At 46.8% G+C, this 23,776-nt stretch overlaps 1 protein-coding gene across 2 annotated transcripts in view; it reads right to left on the bottom strand.

Moving 5' to 3' along the window:
- Positions 1-23,776, bottom strand: part of RASA1 (RAS p21 protein activator 1) — a 1,157,575-nt gene that overhangs the window by 929,905 nt on the left and 203,894 nt on the right. For both annotated transcript variants that reach the window (XM_078675333.1, XM_078675334.1), the window contains exon 7: positions 22,745-22,797. In XM_078675333.1, coding sequence (XP_078531459.1) covers positions 22,745-22,797 — 53 coding nt within the window. The remainder of the gene's footprint in view (positions 1-22,744; positions 22,798-23,776) is intronic.

The following is a 23,776-nucleotide window of genomic DNA, read 5'->3' as shown; positions in this document are numbered from 1 at the left end:
CCAGACAGGTAGGAACTGTTGTAGTCTGCCTCCGACTGGTGTTAAGTGGTCTGGAGACAGCGTAATGAAGTCACTGTTTTGTGGCAGTGGAGGCCCTGGTGTTATTGCCTCCACGCCCTCTTCCCTTATTACTGTTACCTCTGTAACCTCCCCTGGTTGTGTTCTTGTTGAAGGAACCTTGTGTGTTACTTTTGTATGAGGCAGATGTTTGTGAAGCATTCCCTTGGGTATATGCTCGGTATGAGGAGCGTCAAAAGGAGCCCCTATGTTGCAGAAATTGCAATGCACCCAAAGATTTTGCGGTTTCTGTGTCTTTTTTCATTTTGTCCAAAATGGTGTCGACAGCAGGGCCAAATAGAAAATCTTGATTGACGGGTTGGTTAAGAATGGTGGACTGCACCTCATTCTTAAAACCGGAAATACGCAGCCATGCATGTCTGCGTAGCAAGACACTGGTATTAATTGACCTAGCTGCGGTGTCTGCAGCGTCAAGCGCACATTTGATTGAGGCGTTTGATATGAACTTTCCCTCTTGGATGAGATGATTGGCTTGTGCTTTAAAAGACTCGGGTAGGTGTTGCATAAGGCTCTCGAGCTGATCATAGTGCGCCCTGTCGTAACGAGCCAGTAGGGCTTGCGTATTAGCAATCCTCCATGAGTTGGAAGCTTGTGCAGCTACCCTTTTGCCTGATGCCTCTAGAATTTTTGACGCTGTCAGGGGGAGGTGCTTCCCCTGTTGTCTGAGAGTTAGCTCTTTTTCGGGCGTTGGCAACCACCAATGAGTCTAGTGGCAACGGGCCCTTGATGTAAGTAGGGTCTGTAGGAGCTGGCCTATACTTTTTTCTATCCTGGGATTGATTACCCGTGCCCTGGCTGTATCCTTAAAAATGTGGGTGCGTGTTTTAGAACTCCCTTCAGCATGAGAAGCGTTTTGACAGCGGGGCTGGCGAAAGTTTTTTATGATCTTGGCTAAGGCCTTTTGGCGATGCCTCTACCGGAGCCTTTGGTAACGGGATAATGGTGTCGGGGGTGTTGTACTCACGATTTGCCCCGACGGAAGTTCGTCGTCGGAGTCAGAGTAATCCTCGACGGTGATGATTTCTAGGTCAGAGTCTGGGGCGTCCTGTAGATCCTGGTCATCATCGAAGATATTGTCCGGTTCCGGTGCCTGTCGCTGCATTTCTTGCCGGGCAGCCCGTCGGTTTCGTATGGTTTTTTTGGGATCGAAACTGGGCGCAGACTGGGCAGGTTTCTTCCCTATGGTCTGGGGAAAGGCACTTGTTGCATACTGAGTGTTATTCAGTATGTGGGAACTTGGAGTGGCATTGTGGGCACCTTTTAAACGGGCTCCTTTCCATCGACGGTCGGCTCACGTGGCGTCGAAAAGGCCCAACGGGTGCGTGGCTAAGCGGCCGTGAGTAATGGCCGCAGCTTGAACGAGCTCTTCCCAACCCGCGGCAAATGACTGCTCTACAGCCTGCAGACCCGGACAAAACCTTCCCAAAGTGCCCGACGGAGCAGCTGTCACCCCCGTGAAGGCTCCGGTGTGGTGTTCGGGGACTGCGATCCCCGCTACATAGACGTTTCGAAGGCCGACAGCTGAGACGCCCGAACCGTGCAAAATGGCGGCCCTGGTGAGCTGATCGGAGCACGGTCCTGCTCGGCCTCTGGCGCCCTCCTGGCGGCCCCTCCTCCCACCAGGTGACAGGCAGATAGGGGCTTGGCCCCTGAAAGGGCAAAAGAGGCGCCGTGGGGGGACCGGGAGGGCGGCTTTCCAGTTGCCGTCGCCAAACAGTTTAGTGGTGTCGGCCCCGGAACAGGGCGAAAATTTAGGCCCCGTCTTTCCGGCCTACCAGCGACCGGCGTAGTGCTGACAGCAAAGAACCGTCACAGAATCAGCAGGAGAGAGGAGCGAAACAAGATAAGCTGACGCCTGCATTACACACGGCGATGCCGGCCGGGACTTTGAGACTGCCTCCGGGAGCGTCCTTACTGGACACGGATAGCGCTTGAGGCGCGGCCACCTTTGCAGTGTCCCGGACATACTGTGGTGCCGGTGGGCCTCTGAGGACCCACTGTGCGCCGGCTTGGGCTTCTGCCCCACCCTCCCCTCCCGCCCGACTGACGGGCCTGCCTTGGCCAGGGCGCGCCCAGCCGGGTCACTTGGCCATAAATTGCTGGACCTCCTTGACCGACTGAGTGGTGCTGGCGGCCGTGTCCCAGCTATAACGGACTCAGGGGCAAGAGGTGAGTCCCTCGATGAACTGCTGGACGTGGGACTAGACATATCACGAAGGCTCCAGTTCTGGAAACAATTAATAGAGCGCTGACGCATTTATTCCAAAACATATCACCGGCTGGCCTGTCGCTTGGGGGGGGGGGGGGGGGGATGGGGGAAATGGCGACGGGGGGCAGAAGTTCCAAGAATAACGCTCAGGCGAGACTGTCCAAATTTGCATGGCAACAGGGCGGAGACAAAACTCGACTCGCTAAGAGCGGACAAAGATGGCGCAGAAGGGTCATCTCCCCAGCCTAAGGAACCCATGCTCCATGATGTCCTAGCAGCCATTGGGGAGATGCGCACGTCTATGGATTCAGTAACGACGGAAGTTTCCTTACTTCGTGCCGATTTGAAGCAGACGAATTAAAAAGTGTGAGAACTCAAGGTGGTGATGGCGACGCTCCAAGAAGACACTTCCGAGCTCCAGCGCCAAATGTCGGACATGGAAAAAGGCAGGCTCGTATGGCACAGCAGCTGGATGAATACGAAGGGAGGGCCCGTCGCAACAATGTTAGAATCCTTGGGGTCCCGGAGAAAACGGAGGGGCCGGCGGCTGATCTCTATGTGGAGGAGCTAATCACGAACTACCTGAAGCCTAAGGCACTATCTGTCTATTTTTCCATAGAACGAGCCCATAGGGTGCCGGGCGAGAGGCCTAAAGTCGGGGCCCCTTCTAGACCAATTATAGCCAGAGTCTTTAATTTTCGGGACCGCGACAATATTTTGCAGATCTCCAGAACGGGCCCCCCATTAAAGATCGACAATTACGAGTTCTCCTTCTTTCCGGACTTCACGGCTCGGGTCCAGGCGCAACGACGCAGCTTCCAGGCGGTGAAACAAGAACTGCGAGGCAGAGACATTAAGTACGCAATGCTTTTTCCAGCAAAACTGAGAGTCGAAAGGGACAGTAAATCATGGTTTTTCGACTCACCTGAGGCAACCTGGGGCTGGCTGGAAGGATGGACGAAGGTCAGCGACAAGAATAGTAGGCGTCATGGTGCACCGGAGCCGGGGACCCGGGGTAGACCGGAGTCCACAACGATGGGGGCTGACTTGGGGGCAAGCGGCCTATCCGAACAGGAGTGAGAGACACCGGAGACCTCTGGACGGACTAACCCCGATGAACACTTGCAAGTATCAGGGGGGGTGGGCTGTTAGTATAGGAGCAACTGGGTGTAGGTATATGACTTTGAGGATTCCGGGTATGTAATGTGTTTAATTGCACTTCCCTAGACATGTTATGGAGATTTTCTTTAGGCTGTTATTCTCGATTGCAGGCTGTATTGAATTGTTGGCTTGATAACCTGCCGCGGGGGGAGGGGAAAGTTTCACCTCTACGCAGTTAGTATGGGTGGGGAAAGCACAGGCACTCTGCCGGGTTGGGGGGTGGGCAGTTCGCAGTCCACAGGCAGGGGAGCAGGGAGGGGAGTCAGTAGGATATTTCAGGGGTAGGGTGGGAAAGTGGTATTGGTGGTACTGACTATAGTGAATACGTACGAATTCAGATTGCAATGTTTGTGGGGGGGAGGGTTGGTTGCACTTTGTTTTGTGCTTTAGTTTTGGGCTATACTTCGAGGATACAAGTGAACACATGGGTGAAGCACTGCTGAGCTTTCAAGGATGTTTTGAATATGATGGCGGACAAGGTCTTGGATGATGTGATAACATATGATACTGCCCCGGTCCTGGCTCCGGTGCCCCCCCTAACCCTGATTACTTGGAATGTACGCGGTTTGGGGGACAAAATTAAGAGGGGCTTGGTGTTGCAATATGTGCGTAGGGCAGCCCCAGCACTGGTACTGCTTCAGGAGAGGCATCTGGTGGGTTCGACATGTAAGGCTCTGGATCGATGGGGATATACGATGGTGATACACTCGGAGTTTTCCTCTGGTTCCGGGGGGGTAGGAATCCTGATGCGTAAGCGATTTCCCATGATAGTACAACAGGTGTGGAAAGATGCACTTGGACAATTTGCAGCTATCTCCTGCTTATGGGAAGGACGGAGATTCAACGTGGTATCAGTATACATTCCACCTGCCTTACACTCAGTTGCTCTCCCCGCCCTCAGGGCATTTCTACTGACACTACCAGAGGGCGAGCTCATACTGGGCGGAGACTTTAATGCGGTTCTAGATGAGGGTCTTGACCGCCACCCCAGCAGGATGACAGGGTTGCATAAAGCACGGCTGACAGGTTATGTAGAGGCTATGGCTCTTACGGACGGATGGAGGTTCAAACACCCCGGGGATTGAGGCTACACCTTTCATTCAGGGGTACACAAAAGTCTATCACGTATTGACCATTTTTTTGTCTCTGCAGACAGCTTGCCCCATTTACTTGATGTAAAGATAGGCCCGAGGGGCATTTCGGTTCACTCCCCAGTCTCCATGATATACTCCTCTCATGTAAAAACCCGGAGGCGCATCTTCCCGATCTCGCCCCATTAGTTACAGATTCCCAAAATCAGAAGGGACCTAGTCACGGCTACGAAATGTTACTTCCAAGAGAATATCACCTCCGTGGACTCACGGGGGTCTTGTGGGAAGCATACAAAACGGTGCTAAGAGGCCAGGCGATAGCCTCCATAACAGGTCACAAGCGGACTGTGCAGGAAGACCTTGCAACACTCGAGTTTGACCTGGACGTTTTACAAACCAAACATTATCTCGATCCCACTGAGGAGGTTAAGCGTCAATTACACCTTAAACAGGCAGAATTCGCGGAGTATCAGCGAGTGCAGGTCAGACAACGGCTTATGCGAACTCAACATATTATATACGAGGTTGGTGATAAGGCAGGGAGACTTTTGGCGTGGCTAGAAAAGAAAGACAAGGCCCAGAGGACAATAGCACAACTTCGCTCCACCGATGTCGTGGTGTACACTTCCCCCACGGATAAAGTAGACACTTTGGCCAATTACTATGAAGCAGTTTACACCTCCTCCTCCGGTATGTCCTCTGCGGAGGCGCAGACCTATATTAAAGATATCCAAATGCCCTCCATTTCGGACACAGACGCCGAACTTCTAGAGTCGGACTTCACTACGGATGAGGTCATGGGTGCTATTCACTCTTTGCAGTCAGGCAAGGCTATGGGGCCCAATGGGGTCCCAATAGAACTTTACAAGCTTGTTTCTAATCACGTGGCCCCGCATCTGTTGCGAATGTTTGAAGACAGCTTGGCCACGGGGGAGTTGCCTCGAGATCAACGGATGGCTACGATCATAGCCACACCAAAACCTGGTAAACCCCCGGACTAATGTACATCATACCGTCCTATTTCACTACTGAATGCGGAAGCAAAAATACTGGCCAAAATGATCGCCGTACGCCTAACCCCACATTTGGAGACATTGGTGCATCCGGATCAATCAGGATTCATGCAGAATAGGAGCACTGTTCTAAATCTAAGACGAGTTCATGCGGTAATGGCGCAGATCCCGGCTTTATCGGAGCCGGCTGTGATCTTGTCTTTAGATGCACGAATGGCCTTCGACATGGTCGAGTGGCCGTATTTATTTGCGGTATTGCGACATCTAGGCTTTGGGCCAAAGTTTTGTGCTTGGGTTAAACTCCTGTATACAAATCCACTTGCGCATGTTGTAGCCAATGGCCATATTTCCAGGGATTTCCGGCTAGGCCGCGGTACGCGTCAGGGATGCCCCCTGTCGCCTCTGCTTTTTGCATTGATTTTGGAGCCGTTGGCAGCATGGATACAGTGGGGCCCCATGATAAAGGGTCTTAACTGGACTGAATCCTGGGAGGACCGCATATCGCTGTATGAATAATAATAATAATAAAACATTTATAAAGCGCCTGGCTGCACAAAACTGTGTATCCCCGCGCTGACTGCTAGTACATTACAGATATCCAGAGGAGCTGTGGTAATAGAGGATTAGAGAGGGTTTATATATTTGGGAACAGATAGGTTTTCAGTTTTGTCTTAAATCTCAGTTCGGAAGGCTCCATCCGCAGTTGGAGCGGGAGTGCGTTCCAGTGCTTCGGGGCTAGGTACCTGAAAGATTTTCCACCCATCTTAGCTCTAATGATGTGGGGGAGTTCGAAGAGCATCGTACCAGATGACCTTAGGTTCCTAATCGGACGATGTATAGCTAGGAGATTTTTTAAATACTCTGGGCCTTTATCCTGCGCAATGCGATGGGCATAGCAAAGGGTTTTAAATTTGATCCTCTCCCTAACTGGAAGCCAGTGGAGTCTGGCTAGGGCCGCTCTAACCGAAGTTCTTCTTGGGAGTCCAAGCACCAGTCGTGCGGCGGCATTCTGCACGCATTGTAGTTGATGTAGGCCCTTCTGACTGAGCCCAATCAGGAGGGCATTCCCGTAATCTAAATGGGGTGTTACCAGTGCATGGACTATGGTCTTCCTGGCTTTAGTAGGAAGAAGATCCAACACTTTTCGGAGAACCTTTAAAATGCCAAAGCATCTTCCCGTTACTTTGTTGACTTGGGTTTTACCAGAGAGATCTGAGTCCAGCATAACGCCTAGATTTCTAACCGTCTCTACTGGGGTGGGCAGTTTCCCCAGTTCCCTGGGCCACCATGCATGAGACCATGTGGACGTATCTCTCCCGACCACCAGTAGTTCGGTCTTCTCGCCATTCAGGCGAAGGCAGTTGTTGTTCATCCAGGCCGCTACTGCTGACATACATTCTGAGAAATTGGTGGCATATTCTCTTCTGTCTGGCGTTAACTTGAACACCAGCTGGGTGTCGTCAGCGTAGCTTACAATGCCCACCCCAAAAACCTCTACAATGCGTGCCAGGGGTTCCATATAGATGTTGAATAAAGTGGGGCTTAAGCTTGAGCCCTGTGGAACCCCATGGCTGATCTTCCGAGGAGATGATCTAAAGGGTGGACAGTGTAGCTGGAAGCTTCTGTTGGTCAGGAAGGAGCGTAGCCAAGCCCGCGCTGGTCCCCTTACTCCCATGTCCGAGAGACGAGACAGCAGCACGGTGTCAAATGCTGCACTCAGGTCCAATAGGACTAACGCCGCCGTCTCGCCCTCGTCCACTATCTGCCGGATGCATTCGGTCGAATATAGCACTGCTGACTCGGTCGAGTAGCCTGATCTAAATCCTGACTGAGAAGGATGGAGAAGAGCTTCTTTCTCCAAATACTCCATAAGCTGTTCATTGGCAATTTTTTCTATAATTTTGGCACAGAAAGGGAGAAGGGAGATTGGTCGAAGATTATGGAATTGAGATATGTGAATGTTGGGCTTTTTCTTTAATGGCATGACTTGAGCAGTTTTCCATGCTTCTGGAACATAACAATCCTCAAAGGATAGTGTGATCATTTGACTAATGTGATCAATTAGTGTATTTTCCATAACTCCTTTGCACCGGTCTAGTGGACATGCGTCGGTGGGGGAGCCGGATTGTATGCCAGTTATGATTTCCAGCAAGTCATGTTTGCCCGGTGTTTGAAAACCAGTAAATAGGGATTTGTGAGTTTGGATAAGGCTTGTGTCCAAATTGGAATTCAGGGGAGTTGTGTTGTTTACAAAAGTGTCATGTATTTGATCTACCTTCCCTACAAAGAAATCAGCAATTTGTTCACATATCTCTATAGAGTATGTGTCTTGAGCGTCTAATCGTGAAGGGATTGTGAGTTCCTTGTAGATACTGAACAGCTCTCTCGTGGGATTGTCTGCTAACTCTATTCTATTTTTATAATGGGTACTTTTCTCCATTCTAACCAACTTTTGATACTTTTTTAATTCAATTTTGTAGCTTGTTTTAAGATCAGGTGCGTAGCTTTTTCTCCACTTCCGCTCCATAGATTTACATTGAGCCTTTGCTAATCCGAGATTCTCCGTAAACCATGGGGCGGTTTTGGATTGTCTTGCTGGAGGTTTAACTGTCCAGGGAGCAATCTTATCTAAGGCTTCAGTTATCCATAATTCATAATTATCCCAAACCTCCTGCAAGGTGCTGCCTGTTGCTAAGGGGTGCTCCATTAAAATGCTATTGAAAAGTTCAGGAGTGAAATTTTTCCAGTTCCGACGTTTCAGAGGGGTGTGCTTTGTGAATATAGTGCCTATGGTTTTTTTTTCTATCTCGAATAGCACAATACTGTGGTCAGACCAGATTAGTGGGATTGGAGGTAGGATCTTAATGCCTTCCCAGTTTGCAAAAATGGGGTCCAGAAGGTGACCTTGCTGATGTGTGGGTGCTGTGGAGAGAAGTTTTATATCCACAGCACTTAGTGCGGCAGCTACCATTTGTGCCTCATTCGAGTTAATATCTTCAAAATGAAGATTTAGATCGCCCAAGACCATTAGGTTTTTATATCTGACTGCTAGCTGTGTTGCCAACTCAATGAGGTGGCTACAGAAAGATGCTGCCGTTCCCGGGGGTCGATATATTAATAGGCCAATTATCACATTTGTTGGTTCTGTTTTTATTGTAAATATACCGCATTCACTGTTAGATATAGTTGTTTTAAGTAGCGTGCATTCGAGTTCAGCTTTATAAATTAATGCTAGCCCTCCACCACGCTTTTTTTGTCTGTCAATTCTCAATAGACTGTAACTAGGGGGTATTGCGTCCAGAATATCAGGGGAGGACGTTTCTTCTAGCCACGTTTCGGTAAGAAACATGGCATCCAGATCTTTCTTTATCAATAGGTCATAGATTTCCATTTTGTGCTTGCTCAAAGACCTACAATCTAGCAGTATCATTTTGAGATTATCTACCTTTCTAGGTGGTCTCGCTATCATAGGAATTGTTTGATTACATATTTTACAAAGGGAAGGTAGATCGGCGGGGTCTAGAGTGTGTAAGCATCTTTGAGTCGATAGCTTACCAATTGTTAAAAGATCCGCTTTGGAGTAATGTAGTCGAGTGCTGCTACTACTCAAGGCATCTGTTGTATGGATGTGGTCATAGAGTCCTGCCCCGTGTCCCGACCGGTCGCGGACGGGCGCAGACGGGCAGGACTCTGGCTTGACTCCGGCGCGTGATCGGCGCGCTCGCAATGCGCGTCCGCTGTGCGGAGCCATCGCCGTATGGTTTTATACCGTCGTCCGTGCGACGTAGAGGGCGAGCCCTCACAAAGATGGCCGCTACTCTTTCTTTACCGGTCCCCGCAGATGATGGCCCTGAAATCGGCCAAACACTGTGGGAGAGAGCAAGATGTAATCTGCCCGGCTGTCAGGAAAAATGCAGCTGATGTTTAAAACACGCCTTGCATTAACTCGCACCCTAAATCGGAGCGAGAAGAATCCCTGCACGATGTGTGCCTCGGAGTTAAGCCCTGAGTGTCAGCCACAAATACCAGGGGGAGGGGGGAAGGACACACGGGTAAGAAAATTCAACAATTTTAAAATCAAAGGTCAAATTCAATATTCAAATGTGAAATGTAAAACCTCCCGGCTCAAGGCTCAGGAGTGAATGCGAAGCAGTCTCGCTTTCTCAGTCCCACTTCTGGTTTTATACCGTCGTCCGTGCGACGTAGAGGGCGAGCCCTCACAAAGATGGCCGCTACTCTTTCTTTACCGGTCCCCGCAGATGATGGCCCTGAAATCGGCCAAACACTGTGGGAGAAAGCAAGATGTAATCTGCCCGGCTGTCAGGAAAAATGCAGCTGATGTTTAAAACACGCCTTGCATTAACTCGCACCCTAAATCGGAGCGACAAGAATCCCTGCACGATGTGTGCCTCGGAGTTAAGCCCTGAGTGTCAGCCACAAATACCAGGGGGAGGGGGGGAAGGACACATGGGTAAGAAAATTCAACAATTTTAAAATCAAAGGTCAAATTCAATATTCAAATGTAAAATGTAAAACCTCCCGGCTCAAGCTGATGCTGATGATATTCTTCTTTACTTAACTCTCCTCAGGCGTTCACTCATGGTTCTTCTGTAAGATTTTTGGGCGGGCCTCAGGTTACACCATCAATTGGTCCAAGTTGGTGTTATTTGTCCTCAAAGGGCCACCTCAGATCCTCCTGAATGACTGTCCCCTGATGGTCACTGATGGACCCTTTAAATATCTGGGGGTATGGGTGACACCGAATCAGGAGATTTTTTTAATCACCGTAATTTGATGCCACCACTTGAACGGTTTCGCACGGATGTGAGGCACTGGCACACCCTACCGTTGACCCTTCTAGGAAAAGCCGCATTATTTAAAATGATGACATTACCACAACTACTTTATATCCTGGAAAATACTCCATTTCTCGTGCCTCCAAAATACTTTCAGTCCATAAAGGCACTAGTTTCCGGCCTACTTTGGGGGGACAAACCGGCACGCATTTCCCGACAAAAGTTGGTAGGAGGGTGGTTTGACGGAGGCATTGCGCTCCCGGATGTCCAGTTGTACTATTGGGCATCACAACTAAAGATCATAAATCACTGGCTCCACGCTCCGCAGACGGCGCCCGCGTTCAAGGCGGATAGATACGACCTAGGGGCAGGAGGAGTGATGAACGCGCTCTATGATCCTAGAGGTGTGGCGGCCCTGCTGGGCCCCACGGCTCACACGGTGAAGCTCTGGCACATGGCATCGGCTCGTCTCAAGTGTCAGAACAAGATCACGCAGATGACGCTACTTTGGGCATCGCGCCGCCTCGGCCGTCTCTGTAATAGTAAGGGATTTGAGGCCTGGTATCGCATAGGCATTTCGACAACAGTAGTGATGGAGCCAATTTGCTTTCATCCCGTAGTCTGGATGACATAGCAGACTACCTTGCTTTGCCTAATGCAAGTGGCCTGAACATTGTACCCAACACAGAAATTAGTTTTCACCCCAATGGATAAGGCTTCTTTTAATGTCCTCAGAAAGGAAACTGAGGTGCTATGCCTGCTGTTAAGGGTGAATATTCTTACTGAGGTACTACAAACTTCTACAAATTTGCTCGAGCCACCATTGCCCTTCAATGAGGCAATCATGGACCCAGTGAAATAAGCATGGGTAAAGCCCAAATACGCTACGGTAGTGAACTGCCTGGTAGCAAGGAGAAATAGGCCAGCACTGGGGACCCACCATTCCAGTTGATGTAGCCTTCCTGAGAGTCATAGTGCAAGCACCAACCTAGAGAAAATCACAACCCTGGAGCATTCCCAGCACAACCTCTTGACAGGCACTCAAATTAGTTTGCGGCAGTGAGGAAAAAATACTTTTTCATCAGGCAGCCTGGCACCAGTTGCCCCAATGTTGCCAGACTACTCGGAAAGAATATCCACACTGTGCGGGGCATAGCTGCAACAGTTGTACCAAATATTACTTACCATTTCAGCCTCGAACCGCAGATATGCTTGGCTCAGATCAATGGGGTTTTTAAGTGAAATCCAAGCAACATTAGTAGATATGCCTTTCTACGATGCTGGTCTCTTCAGGGCAAAGTAGACACTGTTCACGAAAGGTTCAATGTGGGGGAGAGAGCCGCAGTGGGTTCTTTGGGCCTCCTGTCACCCTTTAGGAATTACAGACAGTTTCAGAAATTTCAGGGTTCTCAAAAGGATACCATTTCTGACCACGCCAGCCCTCCCAAGCAACCAAATTAACTGCTGCATCAGTACAGGGGCAAAGGATGGGGTTGTCAGACCAAGAAACTCTCTCTCACCTATTCTTTCCCAGCACCGCCTGGAAAGCCTCTTTAGCTCCCTCCTTAAGAAGCATGGGCCGCCATTAAGAGGATGGGCATACTTCGCTCTACAGGCCTGGAATGCCTTAACATCAGGATGGGGTTCTCTAAATTGTAGAAAGAGGGCATGCCTAACCCCTGCAGAAATGCTCTTTCCCAGATTCCTCCCTCACAGTCAGAAGACAATCTTTGTATCCTGCAGCAGGTGGTGGCAGCTCTGCTGAAAACAGAGTTGCTGAGTTGGTTCCAGTGGAGGAAATTGGACAGGGGTGCTACAATTGGTATTTCCTTGTTTCCTAGAAGGACACCTGTGTTAATCAGATCCTTGATCACACCATCTTGAATTTCTACCCTTGCAAGACGGAATTCAAGACACTGTCCTTGGTTCCTTTTTCCTAGCGCACACAGCAGAAGACTGAATGGTGACCCTGGACTTGCGGTGGACATATTTCTACAAACCATTCCAGCTGTCCCACATGAGTTACTTGCGTATCTTGGTAGGGTCAACTAACCACCAGTTTGCGGTCCCCCTGTTCGGAATAACATCTGTTCCTCAAATCTACACCAAGTTGATAATAGTGGTTGTAACACATTTTAAGAATGTTTGGGATCTCTGTGTTCCCCGTAGTTTAACGATTGGCTGTTTCAGGCCAGATCGCTCATAATGGTGTCGAACAACCTGCAGGCAACAGCATCGTCCTTCTGTTCAACTTGGGCTTTTCTATCAACCATCCCTGAAAGTTTTCCCTCCTGTGAGAAAGTGCCATCTTTTGTGCATGGTATGCCCCCCACTTTTTGCTGAATTGCTGATGTACTTTGACTGAGTGAGGCCTGGGTTCCTGCCAATCAGGTACCCAGGGCCTGTGTTCCTTCCCTAAAACAGCATTAAAGCCTAAACGCAATTGGCATCTCAGGCCACAGGTCATCCCCGTGTAAATGATACCCAAGGTACCCAGGGCACTGTGACCAGAGAAGGCCCCTAAGGGCTGCAGAACTTATTGTGTCACCCTTAGAGGCCCTGTACCCTGACACACACCCACTGCCTTTGCCAGGCTGAGTGTCTTGGTTCAGAACTAAACAGAGTGTGCCATGCCCACAAACACACTGCCCTGGCATACCTCAGTCACCCCTCTAGCTGGGTGCACTATGCCAGTGGTGTGGGCACAGGTACATGAGCCCTGTACTCCTACAGTACCCAGGGCCACTCCTGGGCACTGTAAGTGAAGTGATGCCATTAAGAGTATATGGTGCTGGGAGGAACTCCACAGCACCATAATGGCTACACTGAAGACTGAGAAGTTTGGTATCAAACCACTCAGCACATTAAATCTGCACTCATGCCAGTGTGGAATTTAATGTAAAATGCACAACAGAGGGCATCTTAGAGATGCCCCCTGAAACCTAACCAACTCCCAGTGTCCTGACTGCGTGGCTACCGAGGCTGCTGCCACCACCAGACATGTTTCTGGACCCCTGGGTCGAGAGCTTGCCGGGGGCCTGAAACAATGCACATCCTGGGAGGAGGTGCCAAGCCTCCTCCCCTAGGATGGGCAGGGGAAGCTTCAAAGGCATGCCGCCTTTTGTGAGCTTCTCCAGGCCACTTGCTCTACTCAGCAACTGGCTCCCATCGGTTCTGACCCCCACTCTGGCGGGAAGACAGGCGGGAAACCCTAAGTGAGGACAGCGAGTGTGCCAGCCTCTGCCAACCTCACCCCTCACGTGGGAGAGGTGAGGTGAAGCATAACTCCGGGCTCCTGCCACCTTGAGGTTGGGATGCCCTACCCAATCAGACAGGCTCCTGTCCCCCTCCCACAGGAGAGGAGCAGGATAGGAGGTGTACTCACCTCAGGGAAGGGACCCATTGGTCACTGAGCTTCCCATACCTGTAAAGCCCCTAAATGTAGTATTTAAGGGCACCCCGAACCTTCCTTCCTCGGATCCCGATTTTGAAACCAGAAGAAAAACAAGAAGAAAGAAGACCTGCCGTGCAGCTGCTAACAAGAGGACGACACTAACAGACTTGGCCCCAGCCCTACAGGCCTGTTGATCCTTGAACCTGCTCCTGCGTCTCCAATCGTCAGCAACCTCGAAAACCCCAGAGGATCCGAATGCGTTGCTCGTCTAAAGACTGGGACTCCTACGAGCAGTGGTTCTGCTCAAACAGCAACAACTGCCAGCCAGGAACCGCGAATCCAGCACACTTTGCACCCGCCGAGCCCGGCCTGTGCCTGAGTGAACAAAGACCACAAGGACGTCCCCCTGGCGATTGTGACCACGAATCCAGTGCCCAAGGACCCTCCTAGACGCTCCTGGCGACGCCTGCAGCCTCACAACAAGGGACCCCTCTAACCGCGACCAGCTGATGGTAAGATTTCCCAACACCCCTGCGCCCTGTGCCCCACGGCCCCCTGTGCCCAACTCTTGGGTGGCTACCCAACCTACAGCTTCCCAACTTACCTCTCGAAATGGTGGTGGTCTCACCTGAAGAATCTCTGTCCTCGATTCTGCAGCCTTTGTTTAACATCCAGCTTTCCCATTGAAATACATTGGGCGCCCGAAGGCCCAAAAGCACCCTGCACCCAGACGCCAGAGTGCCACTGGGAGTGCAGCATCTATCCTATCCTACTTCCCCACTTGCCCTATGTAAGTGACCAGGAGCTCAGCTCCCACAGCCACGTCGCCTGCCTGCTAGCAGCCACCAACCGAAGGCCCTCTATCCTCCGTAGGATAACACTGGGCCTACTCACTCTGCACCCGGCTGCCACTGTGCCGCTAAGGGTGTAACGCCTGTACTTACCTGACCCTGGGAGACCCCCGAGTCTACCCCCAGAACCTTATCCCTGCCAGCCAAAGTACTTACTCAAAGACCGATAACTTGATTTTCTCCATAGGGTAACAATGGCTGGGTTTTGCTCAGAATTTCTTTTAAGTGTTGAGTTTTACAACTTTGAAATATTCCTTAAAAATCGTCCAAACAACAAAAACGAAATTACTCGCCTGTTATCAGGAGAGACACTAGTGCTGGATCTTTGTGCCCAGCACTACCCTCAAAAGTAATTATAACCGTGATTTACTGTTAACCCAATTTTCCTCTATAGGAATATATTGCCTGGTTGTTGCCAGAATTTCTTCTAAGTGGCGATTTTCAAAACTTACAAATATTCCTTAGAAATCGCCTGTGTAACAAAAACAATTTCTTTCAACTGTTTACAGGAAATGCACCAGGGCTGAATCCAGGATCCAGCCCTGAGTAAGAAAAAAATGTGTAAAGTGATTTTATTGCATTTACTTAAAACTTCCCATTGAGCTCAATGTTATATTGTATTTAACTTGTGTTGCATATTGCAACAACTGTAGCGATTGCATCTAAACATCTATTGCTATTTGAAAGTATTCAATTGCAACATCTCATTCTGAGAAAGTATTTAGGATACCTACAGTGATTCCAAAATAAAGTAACTATATATTTTTATATACAAAACAATTGGCCAGTTCTTGAGTGTGTGAGACCATTTGCTGATTTGCTTGAGTGTGTACAACAAATACTTTACACTGTCCTCGGATATTGCCTTACTGCTCAACCAAGCTACCACTTTAGAGAGTAGGGTTATATTTAACTTTAGCCTCTGCCATACCTCTGTGGACTGGACTGTGGACTCTGTGCACACGGAACCTTACTTTGGTGCAGTATATACAGAGCCACTTTCTTACACATCCTCCCTAGATGATCTAAGACGTTCAGGATATAAATCCATGTTTCAGGATGATGGAATAAGGACTCGTAGAACAGAGACTTGCTCAGAAGCAATCCGCTCGTTGAACTCACTAACCTGTCATTAATTATGTATTGTGTAAAATGAACACGCACCATAAACACATGAATTAGTGAAGCTTGCATAAGTGTTTGCTATCGCTAACCAACTTGAACAAATTACTAAAACCGCTTTAATAGGGAAATCTTTACTGCGCATGCGACAACCACATCTACGCAATATGACGTACTAAAGCTTGTACGGAAATTCTTACACATGAGCACAAGGCACTAAAATGGAGTCTTTAAGACATGCATGCATGGCACCTGCTTAGCTGAAACGCAATCGAGCTAATTAGCTAATTAACTAATGCTAATGCGGGGAAAGTATTAATAAGTAAAAGGGATTAGAGTAGAGACGGGTGGTATACAGTGAAACCATTTATTTGTGAAAATAACATTTCTCTTTTCGGACTTTATCACTAGTGCGCATTTGGTCCTCTCGTGTATGCCTGAAGTAAGCTAAACCATGTGACAATCACGCATGACAAATGAAAGTCAGTCCAGACGAATGACGTGCGGGTCAGGAAGAGGACTAGGTAGCAGAGTGCCTGAGCACCGACAGTAAAAGATCTAAATGAATGAGGCTACATGTTCAAATTAAATCATTTGTTGAACATGAAATGTGAATGCGGGTGGGAAAATAAAATATGAATAAAAATTAAGGGGATGGGTTTGTTAACAATTGGCTAACTGAAAAAGTGATATGTAAGCATGGTGTGAAGATCTTTCCCCCCTTGCCTGACCAATTGGATCTCGTATTTTTGCGATATTGAATCTTTAATGGGTGGTACATGAGAAGCGAAAGGTATAACTGAGGTGGCTTTTAGTTAGAGAGAGAGAGACGTCGATGCTGACATGCTGTGAGTGTTGTCGGAGTATCGCGAGATGCTGATGAAAAAAACGAATGCAGAGCCCTCAATCCTAATCCATTAGGTTAGAAAGAAGATCACGGAAGAATCTCGAGGAGGGAGAGAGTGTCAGAGAGGGGTGTGACACGACCATCAGTGTTAGAGAGGTCATCTATCCTGTCCTGAATCCTGTCCTGAAGTCTTTGTCTCCTGAACTATCCCAGGTGACCCTTATCAGCCCTTTGGCCAGGGGTTTGGTCTTCACACCATCCTAGGTAAATATAATTTTGTGTATTTGCAGATGTCCTTTTCTCTCTGTCTTCTCCAGTCATTGCAGAGTTTTGAAGTATGTGTTCGATGATTAATTGACTTTTCCCTTCTGAGTGGTGGTGGCTGTACTCTATTTTGAAGTGGTTCACATGCAATTTATTTAGATGAAGAATTAAAACTTACCAGAGTCTGTGGTTATTTTACTTTAAAGTATAGAAAAGTTAGAATTAAGTTAATTTTCACCATCAACTAGTTCAAGTAATGGTCCATCGAACTTTTTGATCAGTGAAAGGGTGGTTAAGAGTAAGAAATAATCAATCTTGAAGTGTGGAAAATCATACGCTTTGAATCCAGCGGTTTACTCAATTGTGTGTGTTTATGGGCCTAGGTGAGTATATGGTATTGGAGTATCTGCTGTTGGTACGCCACTGGATCAAGTTTATTTATTATATAAATCCATGTTTCAGGAGGGAGCTTAAGTTCCAGTCATGTTGGTTCTCTTCCTGCAAGGTCTGCTGGCTTAATCTATCATTCTAGTCAAGTGTGCACGCTGGAATCTGAGAACTGTGTAGTAGTGCCTTCATCAATAGTGCTTCCAGCATAAGGGAAATATGTCAGACACCATCACGATCTCCCAGGACACCACTGCGGATCTGGAGTGGTGGTTGGTAGAGGATCGTCTGGTCTAGGCTATTCCCTTTTACCCTCCACCAGTCGAGGTTACAGTGGTGCGAGAGACATCCACCCACAGGTGCTCATCTGGAGGAGCTCAAGCACAGAGGCCTCGGATCTTCAGAGGAGCAGTACTACACATCAAACTGTGTGCACTCAAAATGATTCAGCTGGCTCAACGCTTTCCTCACTACAATTAGCAGTCATGCTGTCCAGATCTTAACTGACAATACAACTGTGAAGTGGTACATCAAAAAGCAGGGAGAAGTGGAGTCTGACCACCTTAACTGAAGGTCTGAGCACACCAGCATGCAATCTGTTGAATCGCCACCCGTCTGGCACGGTCTCACTGAGGTGGTTCAGTACATCTTTGCAATTTGGGGGACCCTCAGTTGGATCACTTTGCCACTCAAGACAAGAGCTACCACCTATACATCTGTACCCTTCAGTAACTGCTGCTGGGATGTATTTCAGCTGAAGTCAATTTTGCTTTCAATACACATTTCCTCCCATAAACATTAATCCTCCAGTTCTCAGGAAGTTTTGCCAGGACTGTTCCCAAATCACATTCAAACAGACAGGCTAAGAAGGATGTGGTATGCAGACTTTTTCAGCACTCTGTGTCCCCTGCTACATCTATCTTTCAGGGCAGACGTCTCCTAGTTAGAGGATCTGGTGCTAAAACTCACCTTCCATGGCTCCCACCAGCACTCCTGGACATTGAGTGGGGAAACCAGAGCGCCTTTCAAATGACACACGAGAAGATAGATTTCATACTGTAAACCTGTCTATCTGGAAGGCAGAACAGCTTTGTTGCATGTTGTGCAGAGCAGAGAACCCTTGAAGGCATGCGTGTCTGAGGTTCTTAGTTTCACATTACAGCTGGTCCAGTATGGCTACACTGTAAGCACCAGCAGGGAATTCACACCTGCCAACTTTTCTCTGCCTTTCAGACCAGACATCCTCATTTAAAGTCCCATTATGATACATATTATATCCAGATGGCCATCTACTTAATTGGGCCCTCTTTCTTGTTGGGAGTTCAGAGCCAAACAACCCATACTTTTTTAGTATATGTTTTTGAAGCCATCATCTAAATGCTTGCCAGAGAAAGGCGTGCTTTGTGTTTGTACAGGACCCATAGCCATCAACATTTGCAAACTGGTAGTTGTCTGTGAGGCGAGAAGTCTTGAAAATGCGAATTGGTATAAACCCAGGTTATGCGAATAACGGGGTTCGAAACCTAATCATAGGATGTAATGGGAAATGCACTTGCACTTTAGGAACCACCTGTGATATTTTACATATTTTATTAGATTGCACGAGATTTTTAGATTTTCGAAAGGAGTTTTTATGTCAGATTTTCAAAAAATATAAGATTACGCACAGAATGCCCCTACCACCGAATAAAGGTAGAGATACTTAGGTATAACAGTAGTAAAAACTGCATTCTGAAGAAGTGATGTATAGGTAAGATTTTAGCGATTTTAACAAATAAATGTTATAATACCACATTTTAAAAGGAACAAGAGAAGTTAAATTACACGTATCTTGAGGTGTAATTGTGGTTTTAATACTGTCATGTTATGCTGCTGTTCTCTCTCTTTGCTGAATATTGTCATGTTATGCTGCTGTTCGTTCTTCTTTTCGCGGAATGTGGAAAATGTACTTTTAAGGTTTTAACAAACCAAATAAAGTTTTGTTTGACTGTGAGGTCAATCACTCAGCTCAGTCTAGCAATGCCACCGGTGATGGTCATCCTGAATTGGTGTTTCAGATGTCATCTGAAAAACTTAAAGTAATGCAACACATTTCAATCCTATTCTCTCATAGCGTAGCAGCATGGCATAATTTTTAACATGCTTGCTACGTACAACAATTTTATTTTTCTTTCATGAACCTAGGAGTGACTGGATGTGTTGCTACACGTTTTTTTAATAGTTTCCTAGTATCTTTGATAACATGTCCCAGCGAGGGATTTGAAAATAGATCACTTAATTATTTTCTGCATATTACAAAATCAAGTTTTGTCAGCTACTCGTGGATGCTTCTCATCATAAGACCAGGATGCCTCAACCCGCCATCAATAAGTGTCTATGTTGCCTTATTCAAGAGATGTTGTCACATATTGTTTGCCTTTGTCCCGCATTAATCGATGAATGCAGAAGGTTTCTTCGCCGCTCCCCGATTAACCAATGGATACGGTCAATTCAGGAGGCTATTAAAAAGTTCTTGAATGAAGCCCATCAGCAAGCAAAAGCCAGTCTCATAAAATAACTGAACTGAGTGGATTAAGCATAAAGGAACTCTGCCACACCCACCACTCTCTCAGAGAATGTGTGGATATTACTTGATGAACAAAGGATCATGTGAATACAAAGCTGTTAGGCTGCTAGAAGATGGTTATCGTTCCCCCCCTCTCCTATCCGGCTGCCATCTATCACATAACTATTTGAGACTGCTCATTACATGATCCTCTGCCTCATGTCCCATAAGCAAGACAGAACCAAAGTGACAGTGCATTGAAGCCTTGTGCCTGTTATATCCGTAACCTAGACCTCTGGTAGCTTTCTCTGTAGATATTACCAGCAGAACTATGGGCCATACACTAACAATGCGGGTAGACTCCTAGGTGAAGGTGGTCACTCCTACACAAACTTTATTTTAGACTATTATCAGTCATTGATTACCCTCGACATACCTAACCTATCCTACCGCTTCAGGAATATAATGATTAGAGTCTGTTTATGGTGCAACTTTTTTGCATAATTTCATGTGAATTAATCTGTGAAACACAGAATTTTAACGGCAAGTTTGAATTAAGTTTAGCACTTTATTTTTACAACATAGCACTTTACGATTCACGTCAGTCAATTCACATTACATCTAGCACCATTACACCCCATAGCGCACAGCACTTTACAATTCCTTCAAAGCAGCAATAATTTCAGGCGCTGATTAACTTGCTTATTATCTTGGAAAGGTGGCCAATTTTTTATTTAAAAGTTTTTATCTTAGTTCTAGATCTTCTAGGCTAATACTGTTGTCTTGTTAAAAAATCTTAGTTTTTCACAGTTTAAGCTATGATATCGAAGTTTAAGGTCAAAGTTGACTGCATCTTACATATGTACACACTCTAGTAATCTGGGCTTATAAGGCATTTTGGGCAAATAACTACACTAACCATTGTCTTCTACCCAAGCTAGAAGTGACTTGTTGACAAATGTAGTATGCCATGGCTCTCACCTGCTTTTTTAAAAACTCTTTTACAAAATTATTGGAATGTATAAAGTACTCAAAATGATTGGAATGTATAAAGTACCATCTCCTATCAGTTGACCATATTTCAATTTTATTTTTTATCTATGCACGTTTTTGGTACTTTAATGTACTTGAATGTCTAAATAAAATATTTTCAATTGAATGTGCCAGTATGGAAAATTGCTTGTAGAGCATTGCTAATTGTAAGATTACACTAAAAAATAAATCTCAATGTAAAAATGTATGCTGCTGCACACTGATTTTCAGAATTATACGTGGTGTGATTTTTGTATGTTGCTAACGTGGACAAAACGGAGGTGCTCTTCAGCCGAATGGCTGGCTCCTCCCCCTGGGCCCAACTAACAGAATTCACCGCCGGTTCCGGCCGCTCCGGCTATACATTTAGGGATCACGTTTGATTTGACCTTTTCTTTGCTAACTAAATCTGGGAGATCTCATTGTCCTGATTTCGGAAGTTAAAATCAATCGGAAAGCTATTGCATCTGCTTCCGGAAGAGACCTGAAAAACCATAATACACGCTCTTGTGGCATGGAGTTTGGATTACTCCAACCGCCTTTATCTGGGTCTTCCTGCTTACCCGACTCAGACTTCAAATCATACAGAATGCGGCGGCCAGGCTGATCCGGCGAGTCCCCTTCCGTCAACACCTCACCTCATTTGTGACAGCTTCATTGGCATCCTATAGCCAGGAGGGTTGCGTTAAAGGCCCTGGCATTGGCATTGGCTTTCAGAACCAATGGGGGCAAAGGTCAGAGATACCTGAGAAATAGACTCGGCCGGTACCAACAGGAGAGATCCCTGCGATCTAACCACCTTCAACTTATGCGCATTCCGCAGTTGGCCAATGTTTCGTCGGGGTGGCAGGTCTTTTTCAGTACTACAGGCCATGCTTTGGAATACCTTGCCTATCCATCTTCCCATGGCGGAGTCTGAGCACTGTTTCAGGGAAGAGCTAAAGCCTGGCTCACTACTCAAGTGTAGATTTGAGTGGTCGGGTCTGTTCTTCAGTCTCTGCTTTTGAGCACCAAGACGCCACTGGCGAGGCAGTCACGCACTTTCCAAATGACTGATTGACAACCAGAGGGAATGCCACTCATAAACCTTCCCAGACAATATGCAGCTCTTCCTTAATATTTATCTGGAACATCCACCTGTTCAATAGTTTCTGGCCTTCTGGGGAGAAGTTAAGATGACTCCTTAATCAAAGACTTGTATGAGAGTGCAGTACCTGCTGGGTTTTTTCCGAGCTCGTTTATTAGAATTTTTTTGGAGTTTTTGTCTGTGATCAATTTCGTACTGATATGTGTCCAATCCTCGGACATTGAGAGCCTTCCTCCCTTTAGTGTCTTGTGGGTGGGTAACTCTTAATCAGAAGGCTCATTCTTCTTCAAGTCGGTTTCAATGTTGGTACTCTTTTGAGGGCCCTTGAAACAACATACACAGATACAGAACTGACGTTTTTTGGGGGATACTTTCACCAAATACTTTGTACCTTATTTTGTAGTTCTAATGAGAGGCGTTGAAATAGAATATCATTTTTGGCTTATCAATATAGTTTTCGGGCTCATCCAATTCCTTAACTGCATCTGTAAATTACAACGAGTATCTCCCATAGGTAACTTCTTCAAAAGCTGTTGAAATTTCAAAACTTTCTAAAAATTCAAGCATTTCGACACAACCACCATTCAGTCATCGATCACAAAAACATGGTCTTGATTAAGGAAGCAAACTCTTCAAGCCTGTTCTTTTCATTGTAAACACCTGATTGTATGCATGTAAACCACCCATTCATGGTGCAACAAAGCATTGCGTGAGTTTGCACCCTTCAAGACAAAGAAATTATACTTATTTCATTTTCATAGTGAAACTGAAAAAAATCGGTCCTAGAGTGTCGAGACACCATTGTGGAGTGTGATCTAAACAAAACAAAAAACAAGGTACGCACTTAGTATGGCAAAGATACAATACCTGTCATCAGCAGAGTGTATGCATCATCTTTGGAGATCTTCCCATGAAACCATCTTAAAGAAAAAAAGTACAATTAGGAAACACTAACAATTTCTCATCTCAGTTGTCTTGCACTACTCATCTCTGAAAGAGCCTACATAGAATTAATCTAAGTGATACACAATATGCTACAGGAAATTAAAGTCGCAAAGCAGTAAAAACAAGAGCACAGTCCCATGTCAGGAACGCAGAAGCACAGAAATAGATCGTATGAATTTTGGGACCATATTCCTGCCCTACTAAGTGCCTCTAGAAACAACCTTTTGGTCTCATCTAGGGAACAAAGTAAAACAGAGAATGGGGGCTTGGTGCCATTTCCTCTTCCAGGCTCCGCAGACAACTCTTACCACCACACTCCATGTGGCAGCACCTTTCTCAGGGCATACCCCTGCTGCTTCCTGCTCAGTGTGTTGTGTTTTTTACACCATACTTGCAGACAGCATACTTTTACTCTATTGTTTTGTTCTGCCAGTTCACTCTGGGTTTTTAACATGCCATGGGATTCCACACAATCCAATAAGATATTCCCCTAAAAAACAAAGGCATTCTGCTAAAAAAAAAAAAAAAAAAAAAAGTGTATCCAGCTATGTGACAAAGGATGGCTATTTCCAGAACAAAGACTGTGGTGTTGGTCAGGTTACGTGGAAGAGCGTCAGAGCAAGAGAATTAACTAAGGGATGCAGCTAACAGGAGGCATAAAACAGAAGAACGCAGACACCACCAAGGAAAATCATACCATTTACATTCAGGGATATGTATGAGATGAAGTCAAAGGAACAAGAGACATGGAAGAATGGGCGTGATAACTCAATGGAGCTTAATGTACAAAAGTGGATGAGATGGATGAAGTGAGTTCTAATCATCTGCAAAAAGGACAAAAGTGGTGCTAGAAGAGAGACCGACGCAAAATGGTCGCACTTTAGTGCTGCTCAGCCAGTCGGAGCTTTCATCCGTCAAAAATCCGGCATAATCCTCACCATCCAGAGAACACAC

The sequence above is a fragment of the Lissotriton helveticus genome, chromosome 2_1, assembly GCF_964261635.1.
Source record: "Lissotriton helveticus chromosome 2_1, aLisHel1.1, whole genome shotgun sequence".
Lineage (NCBI taxonomy): Eukaryota > Metazoa > Chordata > Amphibia > Caudata > Salamandridae > Lissotriton > Lissotriton helveticus.
The sequence above is the reverse complement of the archived record's forward strand: the minus strand, read 5'-3'. Positions and strand labels throughout refer to the sequence as shown.